At 34.5% G+C, this 21,964-nt stretch overlaps 1 protein-coding gene across 4 annotated transcripts in view; it reads left to right on the forward strand.

Moving 5' to 3' along the window:
* LOC141403710 (proton-coupled amino acid transporter-like protein acs) overlaps positions 1–21,717 on the forward strand; it is a 135,752-nt gene extending 114,035 nt beyond the window's left edge. For 3 of the 4 annotated variants that reach the window (XM_073986535.1, XM_073986537.1, XM_073986534.1), the window contains exons 3-6: positions 302–457; positions 14,136–14,954; positions 15,022–15,181; positions 20,174–21,717. In XM_073986535.1, the coding sequence (XP_073842636.1) occupies positions 302–457; positions 14,136–14,954; positions 15,022–15,181; positions 20,174–20,431 (1,393 nt within the window). In that variant the 3' untranslated portion in view covers positions 20,432–21,717. Of the gene's footprint in view, positions 1–301; positions 458–14,135; positions 14,955–15,021; positions 15,232–19,465; positions 19,568–20,173 lie in introns of those variants that run through there. The other variant, XM_073986538.1, reaches the window with a different exon arrangement.
* The last annotated feature ends 247 nt before the right edge of the window (positions 21,718–21,964 follow it).

Genomic DNA, 21,964 nt, shown 5'->3' on the forward strand with positions numbered 1-21,964 from the left:
AACGGTTCTCCTACTATTTATTTATGAAAAAAACAAAAACTATTAACATTTTCGTTTTAAACAACTAACATTATTTAAGTTCGTCTAGAATTCGGTTAATATCAATTGAACTTATACTAGTAGTGATAATAGTTGTTACCAACTTTTCAACAGCTTTTCTCGTTTAACGGGAAAAGTCAATGTAAAAAATAAATAACAATAATAATAATTAGAAACCAAACATCTTTATAATGCCCATCTATAAAAATATTGAAAATGAATCATCAACATCAATGTTTGAAATGTATACTTCTTCGGATAGATTCATACGTCCCGAAATGGCCGATGTCCCAGTACAGCAAGCGGCAGGCTCTACACTGCCTTTAGTGATATCGAAGAAGAAAGGCGGTGGTGCAGATGATTCCGATGATGTTAATTATAATCCGTTCGAGCACCGGAAAGTGGAACATCCTACATCGTGAGTATAAAAATTAATTTCTTTAGACATTTTATTTTGTAATATTTTAATTATTTTAAAGGACCAGAATTGATAAAACTTACGTCCTACTTAAAAAATCCATTAGTATTCAAATATGAAAACTTAGAGATAGCCAATTTGATTACCATATATGTGCAACTACAATACTCGTATACATGTACAGGACTTAAAACAAGTAAAAAAGTATCAGTCGGCTTTGCCGACAGAGATATACCCTCAGCCTATGTGAATTGAAATTTTCATATACGGACAGGACGAACGTATGGTTATATCGTTTTTCAAAATTTTGTGGTCCTTTTTGAACATTTGAACTTGCCGACAAAAATGTGGATTAGGATTAAAGTTCAAAAGTGTTGCGGAGGAGGTACTTGAAGGAATGGACCCACATAGTCCATTATGGAAATGGATCTTATTCTGGTAGTGATGTCTTTTCTTTCTCAACAAGTATGGACTTGAATCTGAGAAAATGTTTACCGTCGTAATGGAGGTAGCGAATGCAAATCGCTTCAACAAAAATCAAAGTGATTCGAGAGCAGGTCTTAAAGTGAACTTATCTGATATTTTGTGTGAGAGGTACCTGAAGGAGTTTACACATATAGTTCAAATTCGAACCTGATCTATATCTGGTAGATATATTGGGATGTGTAAAGTGTGGATCAAATCGGTTCCTCCCTTCAAGGGTTATAGTGCGCACAATTTTTCCGAACATTTTCGAACTTTTGTGGGGGAGGTACCGGAAGGAGTGGACCGATATAACTCATCTTCGAACTTAAACTAAGTTTGGGCAAAATATTACGAAAGCCAAATTTTGGACCGAATCGGCAGATCCGTTCAAGAGTTATCTTGCGCTCCAACCACTACACAGCGTGTCATAGAGGTATTTTGCAACTTTCTGGCTATTTGCTCAGGAAGTATGGACTTGCCCCAGATGAAACTTGTACTGTTGTATGGGGGCAGTGAATACAAGTTTTTACAACAAAAATCAAAGAGATTCGAAAACAGGTCCTAAACTGAACTTTTCCGAAATTTTGTGTAGGAGGTACCCGAAGGGGTGGATCGATTGAGTCCACACCAGAATTTCTTCTAAGTCTGGTAGAAATTTCACGATGTGCAATGTATGGACCTAATCGGTTACTCCCGTCAAGAGTTATGGCGCGCACAAATTTTCCGAACATTTCCGAACTTTTGTGGGGGAGGTACCGGAAGAAGTAAACTGATATAACCCATCTTCGAACTTAAACTAAGTTTGTACAAAATATTAAGAAAGCCAAATTTTGGACCGAATTGTTTGATCCGTTCGAGAGTTATCGTGCGCTCCAGCCAGACAGACAGACGGACGGACAAATTGTCTGAAACACATTTCGTCCAAACATACTTGGAGTCTAAAACCATTATTTCGATGAGGCACATTTTGCTCGTATGAAACTGTATATGGTAAATTTCGTTAGCATAAATGCTGAGGGTATAAAAAGGTCAAACCCCAATGATTGAGCTATAAAAATACAAAATTTAAAAAAATTTTCCAAAAATATAAAATTTGTTAAAAACAAGTAATAAAAGACTATAGTCGGAGGGGGCCGACCATGTGATACCCTACTCCAATCCATTGACAAACATTTTTAGATGATACGAATTAATTATGTAAATATAATGCTACCCTTTCAAGGTACGTGAAAGTATATTGGAAAAACTAAGCTATCAGGCAACATATAAATAATTTTTATCAAGGGTTTTCAAAGGGTGCAATTTAAAAAGAGAACATTTGTTTTCAAAATGTTCAAAACGCAAATTCGTTATATTGCAAATACAACCCGACACACTAAAATTACCTAAGATAATATTACAAAAAAGGTGGTAGCTGCCACTCCCTACCTATTCCTGGCTACGCCCATGACGACATTTTCTTGATTATGATGGACTACATACTGTGGTATTCCTGTATATATTAGGCTGTAACTCTGCCATATGACCACGTACGTCAACATAATTGACACAAATGGAAAGGCCAAGGCTTCCTTCTCTAAATATTACCTAATAGACCGGAATGGGTCTTCCAGGAATATATTTACAAGTTGTACATTACAAATTTTTGCAATTTTCACACACAAGTTTTGCGTCCATTTCACCCGCTAAATGTTAACTGGTCACCTTCTTACATTGCAAGCTAATTTTTTGTCATAAACTCAAACTATTATATTGACCTACAGAGCAGCTACAATATCGTGTAAAAAATTTATTTTTGGTCCATTTGAGGCGCTAGATATTTTAAGATCATTGGAGCCCGATCTCCAAAGGCAATTTCGTGACGATTCATAATTGCGGCCTGGAGTTTTTTTAATAGACGGACGGATGGACACACATCTTAAACTCGCGAAAACGAAACATAGTCCCATGGTGCTCCCTAACAATTCTAGTTCACTAAATTTTGTAGTATATGGGGAAGAATAAAATATCCCACTTCGTGTAAACGTTACGGTAATTTGTTAAAACGGTTAAAAAGGCAACAATCGTAACTACCTAAAAAATTAGTAATGAACACAATACCTGTTATAGTTTTCGAGAAATACCTATTTCTTTCTCCAGAAATTTGCAAAAAATTACGTATTTTCCAAAATTGAAACTAACAATCGGTGATGACAAAAAATAGGGATTTTGGCCAGGAAAATCGCAAGCATTGTGCGTCGGCAATCAATAGCCCAGTCGAAGTGGGGGAAGTAGCAAAAAATCCCACAATGCTGACTTTTGGTGTAGAGCTAAAGTTCACCATTAGAAGCAATGTCGCAAAAGTCTCCATCGATACTATGTGTGCAAAAATTGTTATTAAGTTATAGTTATTCGGGGTCAAAGATCAATTTTGGAGGCATTATTCAGTTTTTTGATTTTTCTCAAAAACGGTAAGACTTAGCAAAAACCGGCTAAAGAAAAGTTGTAGATTTAACAATTGTCTACAATTGTCCTTCTGATATTTAAAAAAAAGATGTGCCCGCCGCCCATGAATGTTATACATTTCCGTAACACTATGCAACACTGAAAATGCAAACAACTTCTAGTATGCATTTTTTGAAAGTACATACTTAGACTACAAAAACCCTAGTAGGGTTTTGTCCTGTACAGATCGGATTTTATGGCCTCATCTAAACCGGGCTAAATCTACATTTTTATGCATTTATCACGCCTTTATCTCAGAAACGAATAGGAATTTGGCCTTGCTGTCTTTAGCAATATTGTAGTCCTAAACTAGTTGAACTTATCTTTTGAAAAAAAAAAAAACACATAAGAAAAACTCCATCTAGGACATCAGAATCTATAAAATATAAAAATGTTTACATAATTGCTGAAATCCTGGTCAGTATCGGCTAAACTATTGGGAGTTGAACCAAGTAATCTTTTGCAAAAATCTTCCAAATAAAGTTCTCAACAATTCTTTAGACCATTTTGAAACTCTAAAATGCTTACTTGATGTTGTTTCAGCGGTATTTTGCATCATATCGCATTTCGGATTTCACTACATTATTGACATTTTTATTAAATCGTCGTTGAAAAATGTACTGAAAACAACGGCATAGAGGCATTTTACAACAATAAAATGCTCTGAAGGGTTGTGTATTACATTCCAGGGAATATTTTTCCAAAAAAAAATATTCAGAAAATATTAACGGTTTTGAAGATACGGTGCGATTTGTATAAAAATTGTGGAATTTTTGCATATATTTTGAAATTTGAGGCAATAAATGTAGTTTTTCGAGTTCATTATTTCTCCATATATTTTATTCTGGTCCTTATCTACAAATTTGCTTCAGAGGTCAGAAGAAGATTCGCATTGGTTTCAGAGATATAGCCCCGAATTTCTTTAAAAACTCAATGTTTAACCATCTTTAGATGGGGCCATAAAATCCGATCTGGATCTGACACAACAAAACCCAACTAGGGTTTCTTGTCGTTTGTGTCTGTACTTTCAAAAAATCCTCACATCGAATTATTTGCACAAGATCACCTTAATATGTTGCACAGTGATATCATATCAATTAAAAACCACATATTGCGTGATCGTTTTCAATATTTAAATTGAAATAAAGTTATTTTAGGCATTAATAGGCAAAAGTTTATTCATTTTCGCTACAGGGAATCATTTTTTAGAATAGGCCTAATAGTCACAACCATATTGCACATACTGTCTTGTCTCGTATGCGTCCCTATAGCCCCTTTGCGACACAACTGACTGCAGGGTTGGCCTAAATGTCGCTGCCAACAATGGTCCAGTCGTGCTGAAATTTTAAATGCATATACATATGAGCTATATTTCTCTGTATGTACCAAAAACATCGCAAAAATCAGGAACAAAATCATATATCAAGCGATATTGTAAATGTAAACTGGAAACTAAATAAACTCAATTTGACCAATGGCTGTAAAAACATTCAAACTCGAACAATTTTACATTGAAATCAGAAAACCATAAAAGCAACAAAAGATGTGAATGTCCAGTGAATGGAAATATGAACGACACTTTATCACAAATGACAAATTACTACAAAATCTATGGAATACATACATATGTGTTTAAATCCTTTAAAATATACCGATCAGGAACAGGATCGAATATATACATTTACATTATCTTGTTACATGACATTTATCTCGATGTTTCCTCAATTGATCATTTTCTTGTGATGTGCATAAATGGCACTTAATGAGATCATTTTGTTAATTTAGATTTTACACTTCGTCCTAATACTCCTACGTAAATATAGCTACATATGTATGTATGCATGCCGGAGTTTCGCTGTCGTTTTTTTTTTGGATCCTGCATTTTACGATTTAGCGGAAATTTTCCACTTGGCACACAAATATGTAAAACAAAAAAAAAAAAAAAAAAAAAAAGACAAGAACGAACATAACGTCAAAACTATGAATACATGCAACGCCCCAAAGAAACCGAGACCTTGGTCATGAAACTGTTGCCAAAAAATTTACAAGTAAATGTACGTTTGTTATGTGTGTGTGTGTGAGTGTATAAAAATAATTAGAACTTTGTACATTTAACAAATTCATACTTTTAAACTCAAACAAAAAATGTGCATTCAAGCGAAAGGAATATGTGTCTGTTTCTCTGTCGGATATAGTGTGCCAGAAAAAGTTTCATTTATCATTCTAAATTAGCATGGCCAATAACCTGTAGCGCGTTCACATGTTTCGATGTTATCTTTAGAGGAACTCGTGTAATAAACGTATATGCAAATATTTGTGTGTATGCATTTTATTGCACTTTGTGCATTTAGAATAAATTGATTCGATTCACAGTGATTTGATTTAATTTCAATTAATTGTATTCTATATAAATGAAACGTTAATCAATTTGAATTTTTTTTCCTATTAATAAATTGGCGTTTATTATTTCATGGTAGTGTTATTCACATACATATATATTCAGTACATTAGGGTGTTAATTAATTATAGGTGAAAGAAACAATTTTTACTACTCAGTAACAAATAATTTTAATCCTTTACATTTAGTCTTTATGGGCCATTACTGTAAGTTATCTTTTGCTATTGGTTGAAAACTTATTTTTCACATTAAAAATGAATGGTTAAAAGAATTAAAAATTAAAATTAAAGTGGGCATTGTATTAAAATAAGGAATTTCTTTTTCTTTATTGGGAAGAAGCCGAATGAGCCGAATAACTCATTGTACATAAAAACATTCAAACAATTCTTAATCAAAAATTCGTATGATCAAATCCAGCAGAGAGCAAAAACCCGTAATTGAAAACGAATTCACCTCAGCTGTTCTAAAAATAGAACATATGTTTTTTATCTTATTGTTTTAACTTCTAGTGGCCTTAAAATAACTAGTTATTCAGTGTGAAATGTGGTTGTTAAAACAATTGGGTTAGTAGGGTGTTTTGTAAGCAGTTAGGACTAGCAAAGAGTACTATAAAAGCCATGGCACAATTACGAAGGTAGTGGTATCACACCAGCTGTTCGAATATGAAATGTCCAATCCCTTTATAAAAAAATAAAAATATTTTTTTTTGTAATTTCCCCAACACCATAAAGAAAATTTTGACATTACATATTTAAAATTTTACGATACCACTACCTTGGTAATTGTGCCATGATAATCATCGTATGATCAAATCCAGCAGAGAGCAAAAACCCGTAATTGAAAACGAATTCACCTCAGCTGTTCTAAAAATAGAACATATGTTTTTTTATCTTATTGTTTTAACTTCTAGTGGCCTTAAAATAACTAGTTATTCAAAGTGAAATGTGGTTGTTAAAACACTTGGGTTAGTATGGTGTTTTGTAAGTAGTTAGGACTAGCAAAGAGTACTATAAAAGCCATGGGCAATTACGAATATGACACCAGCTGTCCGAATATGAAATGTCAAATCCCTTTATAAAAAATATTTTTTTTTGTAATTTTCCCAACAACATAAAGAAAATTTTGACATTACATATTCAAAATTTAACGATACCACTACCTTGGTAATTTTGCCATGATAAAAAAAAAATTATTTGGTAATGATTTTTTTGCTGATAATGGATATGCATATGTAGGATATTTGATTTTTTTTCTTTAGTTCACATTTGACATTTAGACAGGAAATTAACAAAATTGTTGTTATAAACAAATATTTTTATTTGGCAGCTGATCATCAGTGTGAGTTGGCGGTCACCGCAACGTTCCGTCCATTTCAACGTGGCGTTAAATGTGGCGCTTATTTTTGTGTGTGGCGTAGTTTATATGATTTTGTACATACATAGATATGTACATATTACATATACTATGTTTTACATTGTTCATCGTGCATTTTTAGTTAATTTAATACAATTGCATTCTGGCGATTTTTTGTCAATATTTGTCAATATTTTTTCATCTTTAGACTTAGATAAGTTATTAAAAATGAAATAAAACTATAAGACGAACTGTTTGTTCAGTTAATCAAACATAGACTAGACTTCAAAACTGTTCGGTATTTTTCGCTCCAATTTAGAACAGTTTGTTTTGGGACATTATTTTAGGCTGGTATTCCAAGGCAGATTTGATCTTTCCATTTTGCGTGAACCGTCATCATAATATGAGCCGCACAGGGCACAAATTTAAGTGTCAAAGGCCTTAATATAGTCATAACTTTTAATATTTATAATAACATTCTTGAATAATAAAGTTTAGCGGAATAAAATGGCAAATATACATCATCGCGTTTCTCAACTTTTCGTTTTATGGGTTAATCGATGTGTGCATGAACAACTCATATATCCCATAATAAGTTAAGTAATCGATGTAACTCTATACGTTTCGCTATGCCGATATAGATATATATCTCGCAATATTCTTCCCATGTTATCTGAGTTGGGGGCGTGGTATACCAACGGGAAACATTCCTTCAAGTTCCCCTTCAATTTCATTTTTATGGATCAATACTGTGGTTGGTTGTTGAGAAATTTCGGAGCCAAATCTAAATTTACAAATCAATATTTTAACAGGGCATGTCATTAAAAATACGTAGTCATTAACTTTGTCATTCCGTTTGTAACAAATCGAAATATTCATTGGAGTATATATACTCTAGATCAGCATAAAATTCAAGTATTATGTAACGTGGGACATCTTCAAATATTTGCACATATTTTTATACCCTCCCGCATAGGATGAAGCGTATATTAACCTTGTAACACATCGAAATATACGCCGGAGACCTTATACAGTATATCTGTTTTCAGCCTTTTTTGACTAAAGTTTCCGGAGATATCGAGAATTCGAATTCTGTAAAAATTATATGCAAAGAAATACTTATAACTTGTTTAACATTGGTCCAAATAGATTTTTTTGTTTTTTTATAGCTAATAAAATATAAAAAATTATGCACAGTGGGCTTAAATGCACTTTTTACGATTTAATATATACAATCAATTTTTATCAATGGAAACCACTATTTGCAAAAGTGTCCGATTTAACAGAGAATTCCCCATATATTCTTGAACAGCATAAAATGCTTTGTCGATTTGATACAAAAGTTTCTATTTTTCCTAGAATGTTTGGCCATATCAGAACATGGACCGATATAACCCTTTTTATAACGGTCCATGTTCTGAAATGACCTTCATACAACGGTAACTCACAATTTTCGGTATTTTGTGGTTTTTTGCTTCATTATCCCACCGATACAGCTAAAATTTGATATTTAGTCTTGGTTGGGGCTACAACACTTTCCCCTCGGAAATTTGTGTTGATATGACCCCCATAGAAAGGTAACTCCCGATTTTCGGTGTTTTCAAAGCACGGTACCTCCGAGAGAAATAGCTGAAATTTTCTATTTAGCTTTCTTTAGGGAAATTATTAATTTTTTCGTCAAAAAAATGTTGACATAAGACCACATTTTTCAAAAAACTTTGACATGAGACCACATATTCCACTAAAAGTTGTGAACTTAAGACCACGTATTTTCCAATAAAAAATTGTGGATATAAGACCACATTTTTCCACCAAAAATTGTGGACATAAGACCACGTTTTGGTATAGCCCCATATACGATTCCGCCCGATTTCAGGTATTTTGAATGTTGAATATACATTTCCAGTCTAAAATGACTTTGATTTGTATGTAAGTCCGCAAATTTGGCATCGCGCCCATATAGCTCCATATAGCGGTACCGCCCGATTTCATTTTTTAAACAACATTTTCCTTCGAATTTAACTGTAATTTTGAATTTAAGATTCACAGTGGCTCAAAACCCACCAAAAATTGTGGATATAGGATCACGTTTTGGTATAGCCTTCATTACTGCCCGATATAATAAATTTAAACGATTTTATCTACTTCTGAATTAAAATGTGGGGACATAACTCTACGTTATAGTGTAGCCCCAAATACCGGCACAGCTCGATTTTAACTATTGTCATTTTTGAGTCTATATTTTCTGACCAATTAGCTATTAATTGACACATAAGGTTCCCAAAGCTCAAGAAAAATTTCCAACAAAAATCATGGACACCGGTCAACCCAGTGTCCCCCAAATAAGGGTATAAGGGTCCATTTGAGGTATTTTTAAGTTTTTATCTACATTTTCGCCCTAAATTGGCCATAATTTGGCATTTATGGCTTCCAGTGATATATTTATTTCAGAATTTTTTACCTACATTCTCTAAAATTTGCAATTAGGTATTGACAGAGGTCTAAAAACATCTCCACCTATAATTGTGGACATAGGATGAAGCCCCTATATAGTAGTAAGGCTCAATTTCGGATATTTTGAAGTTTTTGTCTATATTTTCGGTCTAAATTTGCCGTAATTGGCAATTGATATCCTAATTGCCAATTACGGCAAATTTAGACCGAAAATATAGACAAAAACTTCAGTGCTAAAAAACTTCCCCACCACAATTCATATTTTCTAAAAGAATATTTAATGGACCGGGTTATAACAGTCTATATATCGACCTTTTTGTAGAAAATTAACTTTTGTTGAAACTGAGGTATGGGGTACTGTAACTCGCGAACAGTTGTACTATACCATAACTTTTGAACGCATTTCGGTAAAATAAACTGTTTTAGCCCGATTCACCGATGGGTTTCTTAAAATAGTAATTTGAGCGGAAGCTGTGGTCGTTTTAATGTAAAAAAATAGGAAAAAATCGTTGAAGGAAACGAGTTTTTTTTAAGTCAATTTTCAATTAGTGGCTTTACAATACAATGTAGAGTATAATGTTCAAAGAAGAAGTTAAAGAATACACTTCAGAGATGAAGTTTCAAATGTATGATTTTTTAATATAACCAATGCATCAATCTCAAACGGATGCTGACATTTTGAAGACTGAAAAATTGGGTTTTTTGAATTTTTGCTCTAATCGGGACGCGCAACTGTACACGTTTAAAAACTGATTATGAGATTGTAGTACTCGCGATTACGCATTTTTTGATGTATAACTCGGGCGTGTAGCCTTCAAAGGTTCACAACAATCTCAGCTTAAAGTCGAAATTTTTGTGCGTAAATTTTTCTAAAAAACCAGTTTTTTGGATTCAAAATTTACAAATGCCATTCGATTTCAGTGGAAACCCGCGTGAATTTAGTTTTTTTACGTTCTGAATCTAACAAGCCTTTGCGCGTCTAAATCCATCCACTAGATCGACGGATATGATACCCCTCAAATTTCGAAAATCTGCAAAAAATGTTTTTGAAAATATCGCGTATTTAGACGCGTTTTAGATGTGTTATTCCTACTTAGATAAATAGAGCGAAACGCATATTTAAAATGTGCGAAAACAGATATTGAAAAACGTTCGCGAATCCGGAGATATAATAGATTTCTTCTAAAAACTGAGTGCGATGCTACATCCACGGTTCTTGATGGATCGCATTGAAATGACATAGGATGATGTATTTTTTAATGGTGATCATTGAAATCGGATGCGCATAAAATGAAAATGTACTTCGTGGAAATTATGGACATTTTACTGTTTTTTGCACCCTAACATGCAACTTATGCTACATCGTGGTCGCCAAATGGAATTTCACAAACTGTACACCAAATAAAAGGGATTGATTCGCTGTGTTGGAAAATCGGATGCGCATCATGTCATTTTCACTATTACGCGGTTAATATGCGTTTCAAATGTTGTAATATTCAATATAACATTATTTTAATGTTATCCCACAATTGGAATTCCTTGTGATTTAATATAATGTTCTAAAAATATTCGCCAATAGGAAAACTATAAGCGAAAAAATTTTTGCAATGGAATATCTTCACTATTGGGCGAAATCTTGACGAAAAAGACGAAGAACTGAAACATTTTTTCTTCAACCTTTCCTATAAAAACATAAAAAAATAAAATTAGAATAACATGATTTTTATTTTTTCGTCATATTTTATTTGTATTTTTGCAAATAACATGAATACTATCGCTCCAAACTTCACGACTTATGTTTCATTTTATTCCTCACAATGTCTGGATGCTGCTATAATTTTTTTATATATTTTTTTGTAAGTATAAGCGCTATTGTTTCAAAAATATGTTTGTAAATACGTGAAAATATTTAACAAATTTTATTTTTCGCGAATCCATTGAAGCTTTTCGATTTTTTTTGCATCATCGCAAAGGGTGCGAATTCAGTTAACGATAATAGGATATAACTGCTTACTATATTAAGCCGCGATTTTTTTAGAATTTTTTCTAATTAGCATAATTAAAACGGTCATATCTTTTGCGCGCAACGATCAAAGTTGGTAACGAAAACAGATTTGGAATGACGATTTTTTTCTTCATCTATGTACCAAAAATCATAGATGTAGTATCAAAATTGTTTTTTGATTTTTTTGAAATGGAAAAGACGATTTTAAAAATTTTTGCTGATATATCCTCAGCCTTATAGTTAGGTAAAAAGGTTATATCCCTCGAAGGGAGCAAATGATTTGTTCCAAAATGTGTGACTACAACGTCATAATTCCTTTCTAGGAGAAACCTTAGGGTCACTACGGGTTTTTACAACCGATCTTTTTTGTGGTTTAGCTAATACTAATTCGGGGCGCACTCATTCATATGAAAGAAGTCTCCCTTGTCCTGTCTGGGATGTTTGTGGATCACAACGCTTTAAGTGTATTCTTTAAAACATCCGCCTGGACATTCCAAAAACCTCCATCCAAGTGGTTCTGTGTAATATATGAAGGATTATGGATTTTTTGTGGGTCCACCACTCCTGCTATTGTGTTTCTGTAGAGTCATGAGCTGATGGTGTTTAGCTGTCGACAAAAACCAACTGATTTTTTCACATTTTTAGATATAAAAGAAACGCCTTAACGGTTATGAGTTATTTCTGCCCAACATAGATAAAATTAGAAAAAAAAAAATAATATTTATGCATTCCGTCCGGTATCACCCACACAAAAATTCATCATTCCATGAGTTTGGCACATTTTTTGAGGTGTGGTGAATTTTATTCGAAACTCACCACACCTTGGAAACTGCTGATTTTGCAAAAACTAAAGCTTTAAAGAGGTTTAAACTTTCAAAAAAGTTTTCGTTATTCTAAGAACTTAGTTTAGGCTATGAACTTTCCATAATTCCTCTATTCAAGTCGAAGGACCACATTTTATAATGGTTTTTGGTCAATAAATTTGATTTGCTATGAGGAAATTTTAAAAGTAATATATTTTCATTGACTGAATCATCATATCTTGAATTTTACACTTTTTTGGAGGTGTGGTGAGTTTTTATGGAAATTCACCACACTTTGAGAACTAGAAAATCTACCTAAAATAAAGTCTTAAACGTGTTTGGATGTTCAATTCATGTTTCCGTTACCATTAAAACTGTGTTTAGGGTACGAAATATCCACAATTTCTCAATTCAAGTCGAAGGATCAGGATTTTTTTAGGATTGTCCAATGCTTAGTTTAAACTTTATAACGAATAGGTTTGGTTTTTTATCGCCGATAGTCTTAAGGTCTTGATAACAACGATATACTTATTCGTGAGCAAAGCCATATATTCTACACACAGTATAGTCTCGATAATCCGGACATTCGTTGATCCGGACAACGCGGCAATCCGGACACTAGAATTTTTTACAGTGTAAACTCTGTAATCCGCACAGCACATATTTTTCTTGCCTCTATAATGCGGACATCAGATTGTTTTCCCATCGTGAGCATTAGATTCTTATTTATTTCAGTAATGTTTTCGGTTTTAGCAATAGCAATTGGAATATAAATAAGAAAAAATAAGTTTTCGGTCCAAATCTCGACTTTCTAGGTAGCCACAGTTGACTCCGTTATACAGTCAATGTGGAAATAATTGTCTGAATGATTCGAATGATTTTTCTACCGTTCAACCTAGTGTTGGGTAGCCTTATTCCCTGACACCTCGATGTTGAATGTCCTTTTCCTCTAAAAGAATTAGTTCATTAGCCTTCCGATTATTGTGAATGTGTGTTAGGAGCAAATAATGTATTCCAAGCATATTTTACCTAGACATTTTTAAAACATTTAAAGCGTTGGGATTATATGTTTGAAAATCTGTATTGAGGTTTAAGACGACAAAATACATAGGTAATGACACCTAAATTACACTGGAGGAATATAAGAAATAAATGTGCCTAGCAAGCCTCTGTAAAGCCATTTGGCGCTGAGGCATAATATAAAACTATGAATTGTTAACTTTAATGAATATAAACAAAAATGTGAAAGCCAGGAAAGGGGATTTCGTGTTATTTGCTTAAAATTAATTCGTTTACCTTAGATGCCAGGTTTTAAATGATACAATTCGATAATCCGGACACCGCCGAAACATGTGGTGTACGGATTATCGAGATTATATTCCTGATATAACAGGTTTAATTTCCTGATATAACAGGTTAAATGTTAGAACACCTGCATTAACCAACTAATATAACAGGTAAGCAATTTAACTGTCGTTGAGAGTACAGGATTTAGGACGAACTTTGCACATCGCAATATGCCAAACACACGATGTACATACTACATATGTATCGGTCCTCTTCTTTTGGTATCAGAAATAAAATTATATTTTCCTTTAAAGTTTGGCCAAAGAAAATATTCACATTTTTGCTACGCAATTCTGGTCCTTAATTTATTTTAACATTTTGTTTTTCAAAATTTCTTAATTATCTTTTGTTTTTTAATTTCATTCACAGTGACTTGGAAACATTTGTACATCTGCTTAAGGGCTCCCTGGGTTCTGGCATCTTAGCCATGCCAATGGCCTTCCTCAATGCAGGTCTTTGGTTCGGTCTGGTCGCTACCTTCTTGGTTGGTACACTGTGTACCTATTGTGTACATATTTTGGTCAAGTGCGCTCACATTCTATGTCGGAGGCGTAAAATTCCCATGATGGGTTTTGCTGATGTCGCTGAACAAGCATTCCTCGATGGACCACCTGGCCTACAGCGTTGGTCCAGATTTATACGTTTTGTTGTGAACACATTCTTGGTTATCGATTTGATTGGATGCTGTTGTATTTATTTGGTGTTCGTTGGTACCAATGTTAAGCAAGTTGTCGATTTCTATATGGAAGAAGAAACTGAAATTGGTATCAGATTATGGATTGTCATTGTAACGGTGCCATTGATCTTTATGTGCTTGGTTAGAAATTTGAAATTCTTGACACCATTCTCTATGGTTGCCAATTTGCTGATGTTTGTTGGTATTATTATAACATGCACCTATCTTTTCACGGATACACCAGCTACAACTGAACGTGTTGGAGTGGCTGATGTTGCACAATGGCCCTTGTTCTTCGGTACTGTCATCTTCGCTTTGGAAGGCATCGGTGTAGTTATGTCCTTGGAAAATGACATGAGAAATCCCACTCACTTCATTGGCTGCCCCTCGGTATTGAATTTGGGTATGGGTGTTGTCATCACCTTGTACACTTTTGTTGGTTTCTTTGGCTATTTGAAATATGGCTCCGACACTGCTGGCAGTATTACATTGAATTTGCCCGTTGAAGATAAGTAAGTCTTAATACGAATTCTTAAATTCTTTATTTGAAATTATTAATATTTTGTTGTTTGTTTTCAGATTGGCCCAATCTGTGAAACTGATGATTGCCATTGCAATTTTCTTCACTTTCACGCTACAATTTTATGTACCCATGAGCATTATCTGGAAGGGTATCCAACATAAAATCGCTCCTGAAAAACAAAACTGGTCGGAATATGCTTTGAGAGTTGTTTTGGTGGTAAGTTATATAATTTAGTTAACATAAAATATAGACGTTTGTCGGCACAAGTTTATGGACATCTTGAAAAAAAAAAATTCAAACCTTTTTCCCAGCCTTTCGCGAAGGAAAGTAGGATATGAACTTTGCGGATAAGGTAGCTGTAGGAATGGCTATGTTAGTTTGAAAATAATGGCCATAAAATATCGCGAAATGTCCGTTTGGACATTAACTTAAGCCGATATAAATTAATTTATTCATTCCAACATTTAAGCAATTCTGTGGCAGTCACAAAATCAAATAAGCGGAAGCTATGCACAGATGAACTCAGTAGTCACACGTACATATTTTTCGGTAAAATAACTTGAGTTCTGGGAAAGAGCGGAAAGGAAAGAGCTCCTCTACCCTCTTCCCTAACCCCTATTTCCAAAAACGCTATTTGTATGTGTAACTACTCATCAGAAAACTGTACGTCCGTTCCAGAACCTGCAAGAAGCTACTAGTATTAACTACGATAACATTTTTTCCTTTGCGATATCATTCGGGAACAAACCATATATAACCGCCAAAGTCAACTAAAATCGAAAATCGATCAGACTTACCTATCCCTAATTGTGAGTCGATCTGAGCATACCCATTCGTCCGTCTGAGTTAAACACCCTAGCGTAAAGACAAATTGAGAAGATATGACTCTAAAAGTTTGCACAGATGACCAAGTTCTAAGATGGGCTATAGCGACCCACGTATTGGTATAGCCTTTCGACTGAAATTCGATGTAACTTGGCATTTAGAGTTAAAAATGGCCAAAAACTTATACACCGCCAGATTTCGTTTTTTAAAGGCTTTATATTTATTTTCTGATCGTATTAGCTGGAATTTGGCAGAAAACTTATCTACGAGAAATTTGGACATATACATGTGGGTCCAAGTTGTATATTAGCCCCCGTATTTCATGCGATTTCAGGTATTTTGTGTTGTAATTCACATTTTAAGATTCATGGCCTGTAATTTGGTAATAAGGGTTCCTATTGGCCAATATGTCCACTAAAGTCGTGGACATAGATTAACGTTTTGGTAGTTAGGATTCCCAGCGGTCACTCCGATGGAAGTTTATCGGGATGTCTTCTTGGAAGTCACTGTTGGTTTCGGGTCATTCTCATTTTTCGCTCGGCATTTTGACCTCCTGGTTGGCTCACGGATTCTTGCTCTCCCAATTTTGAAGTGGAGATTGTCTGACACGTAGTTCGCCATGCGTTTGTGTTTGTCAGATTGGCCAGTGAGAGTTCGGGTACCCAGCAAACCAAATGTCTGATGTCCGACATGTCTGAACAATTTCGGAAGCAAAGTCGTTCAGATTTCGTTCCGATTTCTAAACGATTTTTCGATGAGGAAATAGTTCAGATTTTGTACCTATTTTGTTCCGATTTCGGAACGAATGTCGGAAAAAAATTTCCTTTCCGAATTTTCCAAGAATTTTCTTCAGATTTCGATACGAAATCGGACCGAAATCGATCCGATTTCGCTCCGACATTTCGTTTCGAAATTATGTCAACCACTTCATACAACTTTAGTTAAGATATCGTTACGATTTCGGATCAGATATCAGACGTATCGTCCGAATTTTGTTCCGATTTCGTTACGATTGGTTTAATGGGTAGTTCCACAACAAGGAGGGCGTCACACTCTTTGTTCTTGCTTTGAAAGACTTCCAATCTCTTCGGTTTAGTTTTGGTTGCCAAATACCTGGAACATGGGTTCCGCCTCGAGTTTGCATTTATACTCTTTGACGTACACCATCACATTGGTAAGGTGAGGGATTTAATCCTTTCTCACCAGCTTAAATTTGCCAACTTCCCAAGGATAATTGCTATGCTACTAATAATTCTCCCCAAGAGCGGCAGAGTTTGCATGCGGACGCAGGAGAGGGATTTCGTCCTTACTCATTAACTTCAATTTGCCACCTTCCCAAGGATACTAACTATTCCCCCCGAGAGCTGCAGATTTCGCATGCGGGCCCAAGTGGTACATTAGTAGGTCTCCCTTAAGCTCAGTGCTGATTTTTGCTATTTACCCTCGCTCAACAATTTGTCGTTAACCATTCTCTCAATGATTTCCTGACTACCTCGGCGTAAATCAATGATGCACAAAATAATATGTGTGACTGTAGTATTTGTGCCATGAATCGACGCTAGAGTACTGCTTTGTTCATAGCTGGCGTAAATAGATGGCGCCTGACGACATCTTCGTCTTCTGGAAGGTCTGGCATTTCCTTTTCGAATCCCCAGTCATTCCAGAATATTAATTGGTTGGATACACCCTCATCTTGTCCATACTCAGTTTGTTGCCCTCTGCCAAAGGATATTCGGGACAGTCCCCTCTACGTGGGTCTTGATCAGATTTACTCGGTACATTTGAAGTTAGGAAACTCTATTTCTTCTTCAATAGTTTAGCAGGGTTCTATTCTTTAGGAGCTCTTATCCTCTTCATCGCTTTCAATCTTCCGTCCCTTAGAACACAGATCAAGCCATCCACATCTGTGGGATACTGTTGCTCACGATCCCATGATGACGATGAGGTGTGACTCGCAGACGGGGTTACTCGGAATATTTGAAGCTGGGAAGCTCTTCTTCGACGGTTAAGCAGTTTTCTGTTCTTTAGGACATCATATCCCCTTCACCGCTTCCAAACTTCCTAACTTCGACCACAGATATCAAGACACCCACATCTGTGGGAATATAGTTGCCCATGATCGCGGGATTATCACGATGTGTGTACTGGGTTATTTAGGCCATGTACTGTAATTTTAATTCCTTAAGTTCCTTTTCTTTTTTTGTCCACGGGAAACTCGATGGTTTCCAGAGGCAGGTGATCATAGTACTCTACTGTAATCACCTCATATCACAAGTGATTTCCATAGTTCAGAGCACGCATCCGGTAGGTGAACTGACAAAAACGCATTGGGGACAAAAACAATTGTCGAACAGTCCTTCCCTAAAGGTATGGTACGATATAGATTTTCTTGGAATTTCATCTAGGTTAGGAAGAAATGTTACGCTGTACGAAATTTGGCCAAATCGGATACTCAATTCGTATGTTATAGTACTCGTCACTCATTTTATTTGGTGCTAGAAGGGTTGGCCACATTATCTAACCGAAATATCTGAAACTTGATATTTTTTTATAATTTATTACATAGCTTTTATTACTCCTACGTTTTGATATGGAGCCCATAGTACGGTACATCCCGATTTTCAGTATTTTTAAGGGTGTAGCCTCAATATCACGCCGAAATATATGGATTTGGTATTATTTCTTCTTTGGGTTAATTTTAATTAGTTTACCCACATAATGGTACCGCTTAAGGGGTTATGACCACTTGTTTATTGTTTGGCTTATTTTAAAGTACAGATGGAATAGACAGAATATGAGTCGATCGGACAAAAATTGGTTGATATGAGCGTTAGAACCCAGCAAAAAAATTATTACCAAAAAATGGGTTTTTGGAAGTCGTAACTACTTACAAAACCCCCTACTAACCCATTATTTTAACAACGGCATGTCGCTCTAAATAACTAGTTTTTCTATAACCACTGCAATAACTCAGCTAAAAAACAAATGTTCTATTTTTAGAACAGTTGAGGTGGAATTTGTTTTCAATTTCAACACACTTTATGTTTTTATTTTATTTGCTGTCTGCTGCATTTGATTAGCGAACTTCTAATTTGTAGCCGAACCACTACAGACTGTGCCAAGCATACGAACATTAAGTCAGCGATCGGCAGCGTGTCCTTGCTGAGAGCAAAAGAGCATAAATTTCAATGTAAAATTCATGAAAATTACGCTCTTTTGCTCTCAGTAAGGGCACGCTGCCGATCGCTGCATTAAGTGTTCTTTAAACCAGTGTTCACCAACAACTACAAATGCAACCGCTCTGTTTGGGTTAGACACACACACGAGATTATCTATCCCTCTCTAGATAAACATCGTGTGCGTTAATTCATTGCTAAAACAGAGAAGATGATCGGTGGTGAGAGTAACGTTCAAACTCACCACAATTGAGATTGTGTGTGATCACACAGACACGGCTCGCGTGCCCAGTGGTGATTAACACTGCTTTAAACCAATGTTAATCCCCACTGGGCTCGCGTGCCGTGTCTGTGTGAACACACACAATCTCAATTGTGGTGAGTTTGAACGTTGCTCTCACCACCGATCATCTTCTTTGTTTTAGCAATGAATTAAAGCACACGATGTTTACCGAGAGAGGGAAAGATAATATCGTGTGTGTGCCAAACACAAACGCAGCTGTTGAATTTGTTGTTGCTGGTGAACACTGCTTTAAACGGTTACATGCGCACCACCACACACGCTCTGTGCCACCGTATTCATTACATACTAAGAAGTGTAGTAAGTAGTTTTATATTGATACATTACTTTGTAATGGGTTACATAATGGCTAAAGGATCCGAATTTTCGCTGTGAAAGGAAAAAATTCATTGTGATTTGTATGTAACATCGGAGTTCTAAACGCGGTTTTCTCGAAATGGGATTTCTGAAAGCGATGTCCACTGTAGATCGAAAATGGATGATACGATCTTCATATGTTTTGTAGGATTATTATACACATAAAAAGCTCGTCCTTAAGGGGGGGACTTTTTCTAAAAAACTATGAAGTGTTTAGTTAAGATTGAAATTTAGAAATTGACAGTTCACCATTTTTTTTAAATGGATATTTTTTAATTCCATACCTAGTTTTCAGATAAATATTCGCTTACAGTGACTTCTAAATATTGTCAAAAGTACTGAAAAGTAAAAACTATAAAAGCTTTTTGTGCGGAAGCTTTTTATCGAATCACTTTATAATTAAGATTTTATGTAATCTTAGGGAATAACTCATTAAAATATCATACAGAGATACGAGGTTGTAAAAAAGTCATAACCCTAGTGTACAAATATATATAATTTTACTAATCATTTATTTATCATTGTCCGTGTTTTTTTGTCTTCTTTCAGATCCTCTGTGGTGGTATTGCCGTTGCTCTACCCAACTTGGGTCCATTCATTTCCCTCATTGGTGCTGTGTGCCTAAGTACTTTGGGTATGATAGTACCATCTATTATCGAATTGGCCGTCTATCACGAAGATCCCGGTTATGGACGTTGCAAGTGGCGCCTGTGGAAAAATATCTTCTTGATTTGCTTCGGTATTATTGGTTTTGTAACCGGTACCTATGTCAGTATATTGGAGTTCCATGCCGAATTCAGTAATTGAGCAGTCTTCTAGAGTATTTTTTCGTTCATTCTTATTTTGTTTGTTTGTTTCATTGTTTTTGTATGAGATGATATTTTCTATGATATATTTTATGATTTTAAATAGTTTGTAAAGTAGCAAGTTGATAATGTTAACAAAACAAACTGTAATTTTAATAATTTATGTAATTCTATAAAATATAACAAAAAACACTAAAAACAAAACCACAGGGATCATCAAGAACTAACCAACTCAGATGTTTTTTTTTTAATAATCTAACCAAAATATACAAATGACCATAAAATCGAGAGATTTTCTTGTTGTCTACACTTAGCTGATAAGTAATTTAAGTTCTAATTGAAAATGACTGTGATGTCTGTGCACTTTTTTTCAGGGCAGATATTCACAAAAAAGACAACTCTTTTAGAGATATTAAAATAATAAAACAAAAAATTGGCTCAAACTACAAATATGGCCATCTAGTTAAGGCCACAGATATCTTATTGAATTGAATTAAGTATCCTTAGAGTAAAAAAGAAACACACACACATACAAAAACGTAGTACCTTTTGCTAATTAAATTGTAGTTTAACTTATGAGAACCCTAACCCGAGAACTAATTGATATAGACAAGGGCTAAGTCGAAAAGAATTTTAAATTTATTTTTTGACTTGGCCTACATTTTTTTACTAACGCTATTTATTTTAAAATAATTTTAACAGCAGCAAGGCTTATTATTGGCTTTTTAAGTAGCCTTTATTTTATACATAGTTCAGGATAAAAATTAAATACCAGAGACAACACCAACACAATCCTCCCTCTTTATTATCCCCTTAATAGCTTTTTTCCAAATTATTAGAATTATCTACAAGCTTATGGCTGTTATCCATAAGAAATAAACAAAAACACAAAAACAAGTTCAAAAATTTGTGGTTCCTAATCATTTCTTTTATTTGTAAGAACAAAACACCATAAAGAAATGCCCCAAAGCTTTAACACTTCAAGGAATCCACAGTTTCTGTTTAAGAAAGACGCTTTTTTGTCCCCACCCCTATTTATTAGTATAATACATTTTTCGTTGAGATGTGTAATAGACTTGCCTTAAAGTTTTAAATTAAATATAAAATGAAAATCAATTCAATTTTATTTGGACCCACAACATCAACTGCTCCAAATTTATTTTAATCCAATTAAAATATTTATACATTTTCAAATATACAGTTTTGAAATTTTAATGCGATAAACTACATTTATATTTATGTAATAATTTGATATAACAAATAAAAATTAAATAAAATAAAACACAATACATGCTTGTTTTTTTTTTTTTTTTTTTGAATATTTATATATCAATATAGATGGGATTCTACCCGGTATTTACCCAAAACATGGGTAAATACCAGGTATATACCCGATAAATTTCTTTTTTGGGTAAATAAAATTTTATTTTGAAATCAAAATTTTGTTTTTCTGTCAGACAGAAAATCAAAAAGAATACCAGAAAACCGTTTTATCCACGCGGACTAAACTTTTTATGTAAGTCGTTCGTTGGAG

This window comes from Musca autumnalis, unplaced genomic scaffold (assembly GCF_047663935.1).
Source record: "Musca autumnalis isolate F117 unplaced genomic scaffold, ASM4766393v1 scaffold_4, whole genome shotgun sequence".
In the NCBI taxonomy this organism is placed as follows: Eukaryota; Metazoa; Arthropoda; class Insecta; order Diptera; family Muscidae; genus Musca; species Musca autumnalis.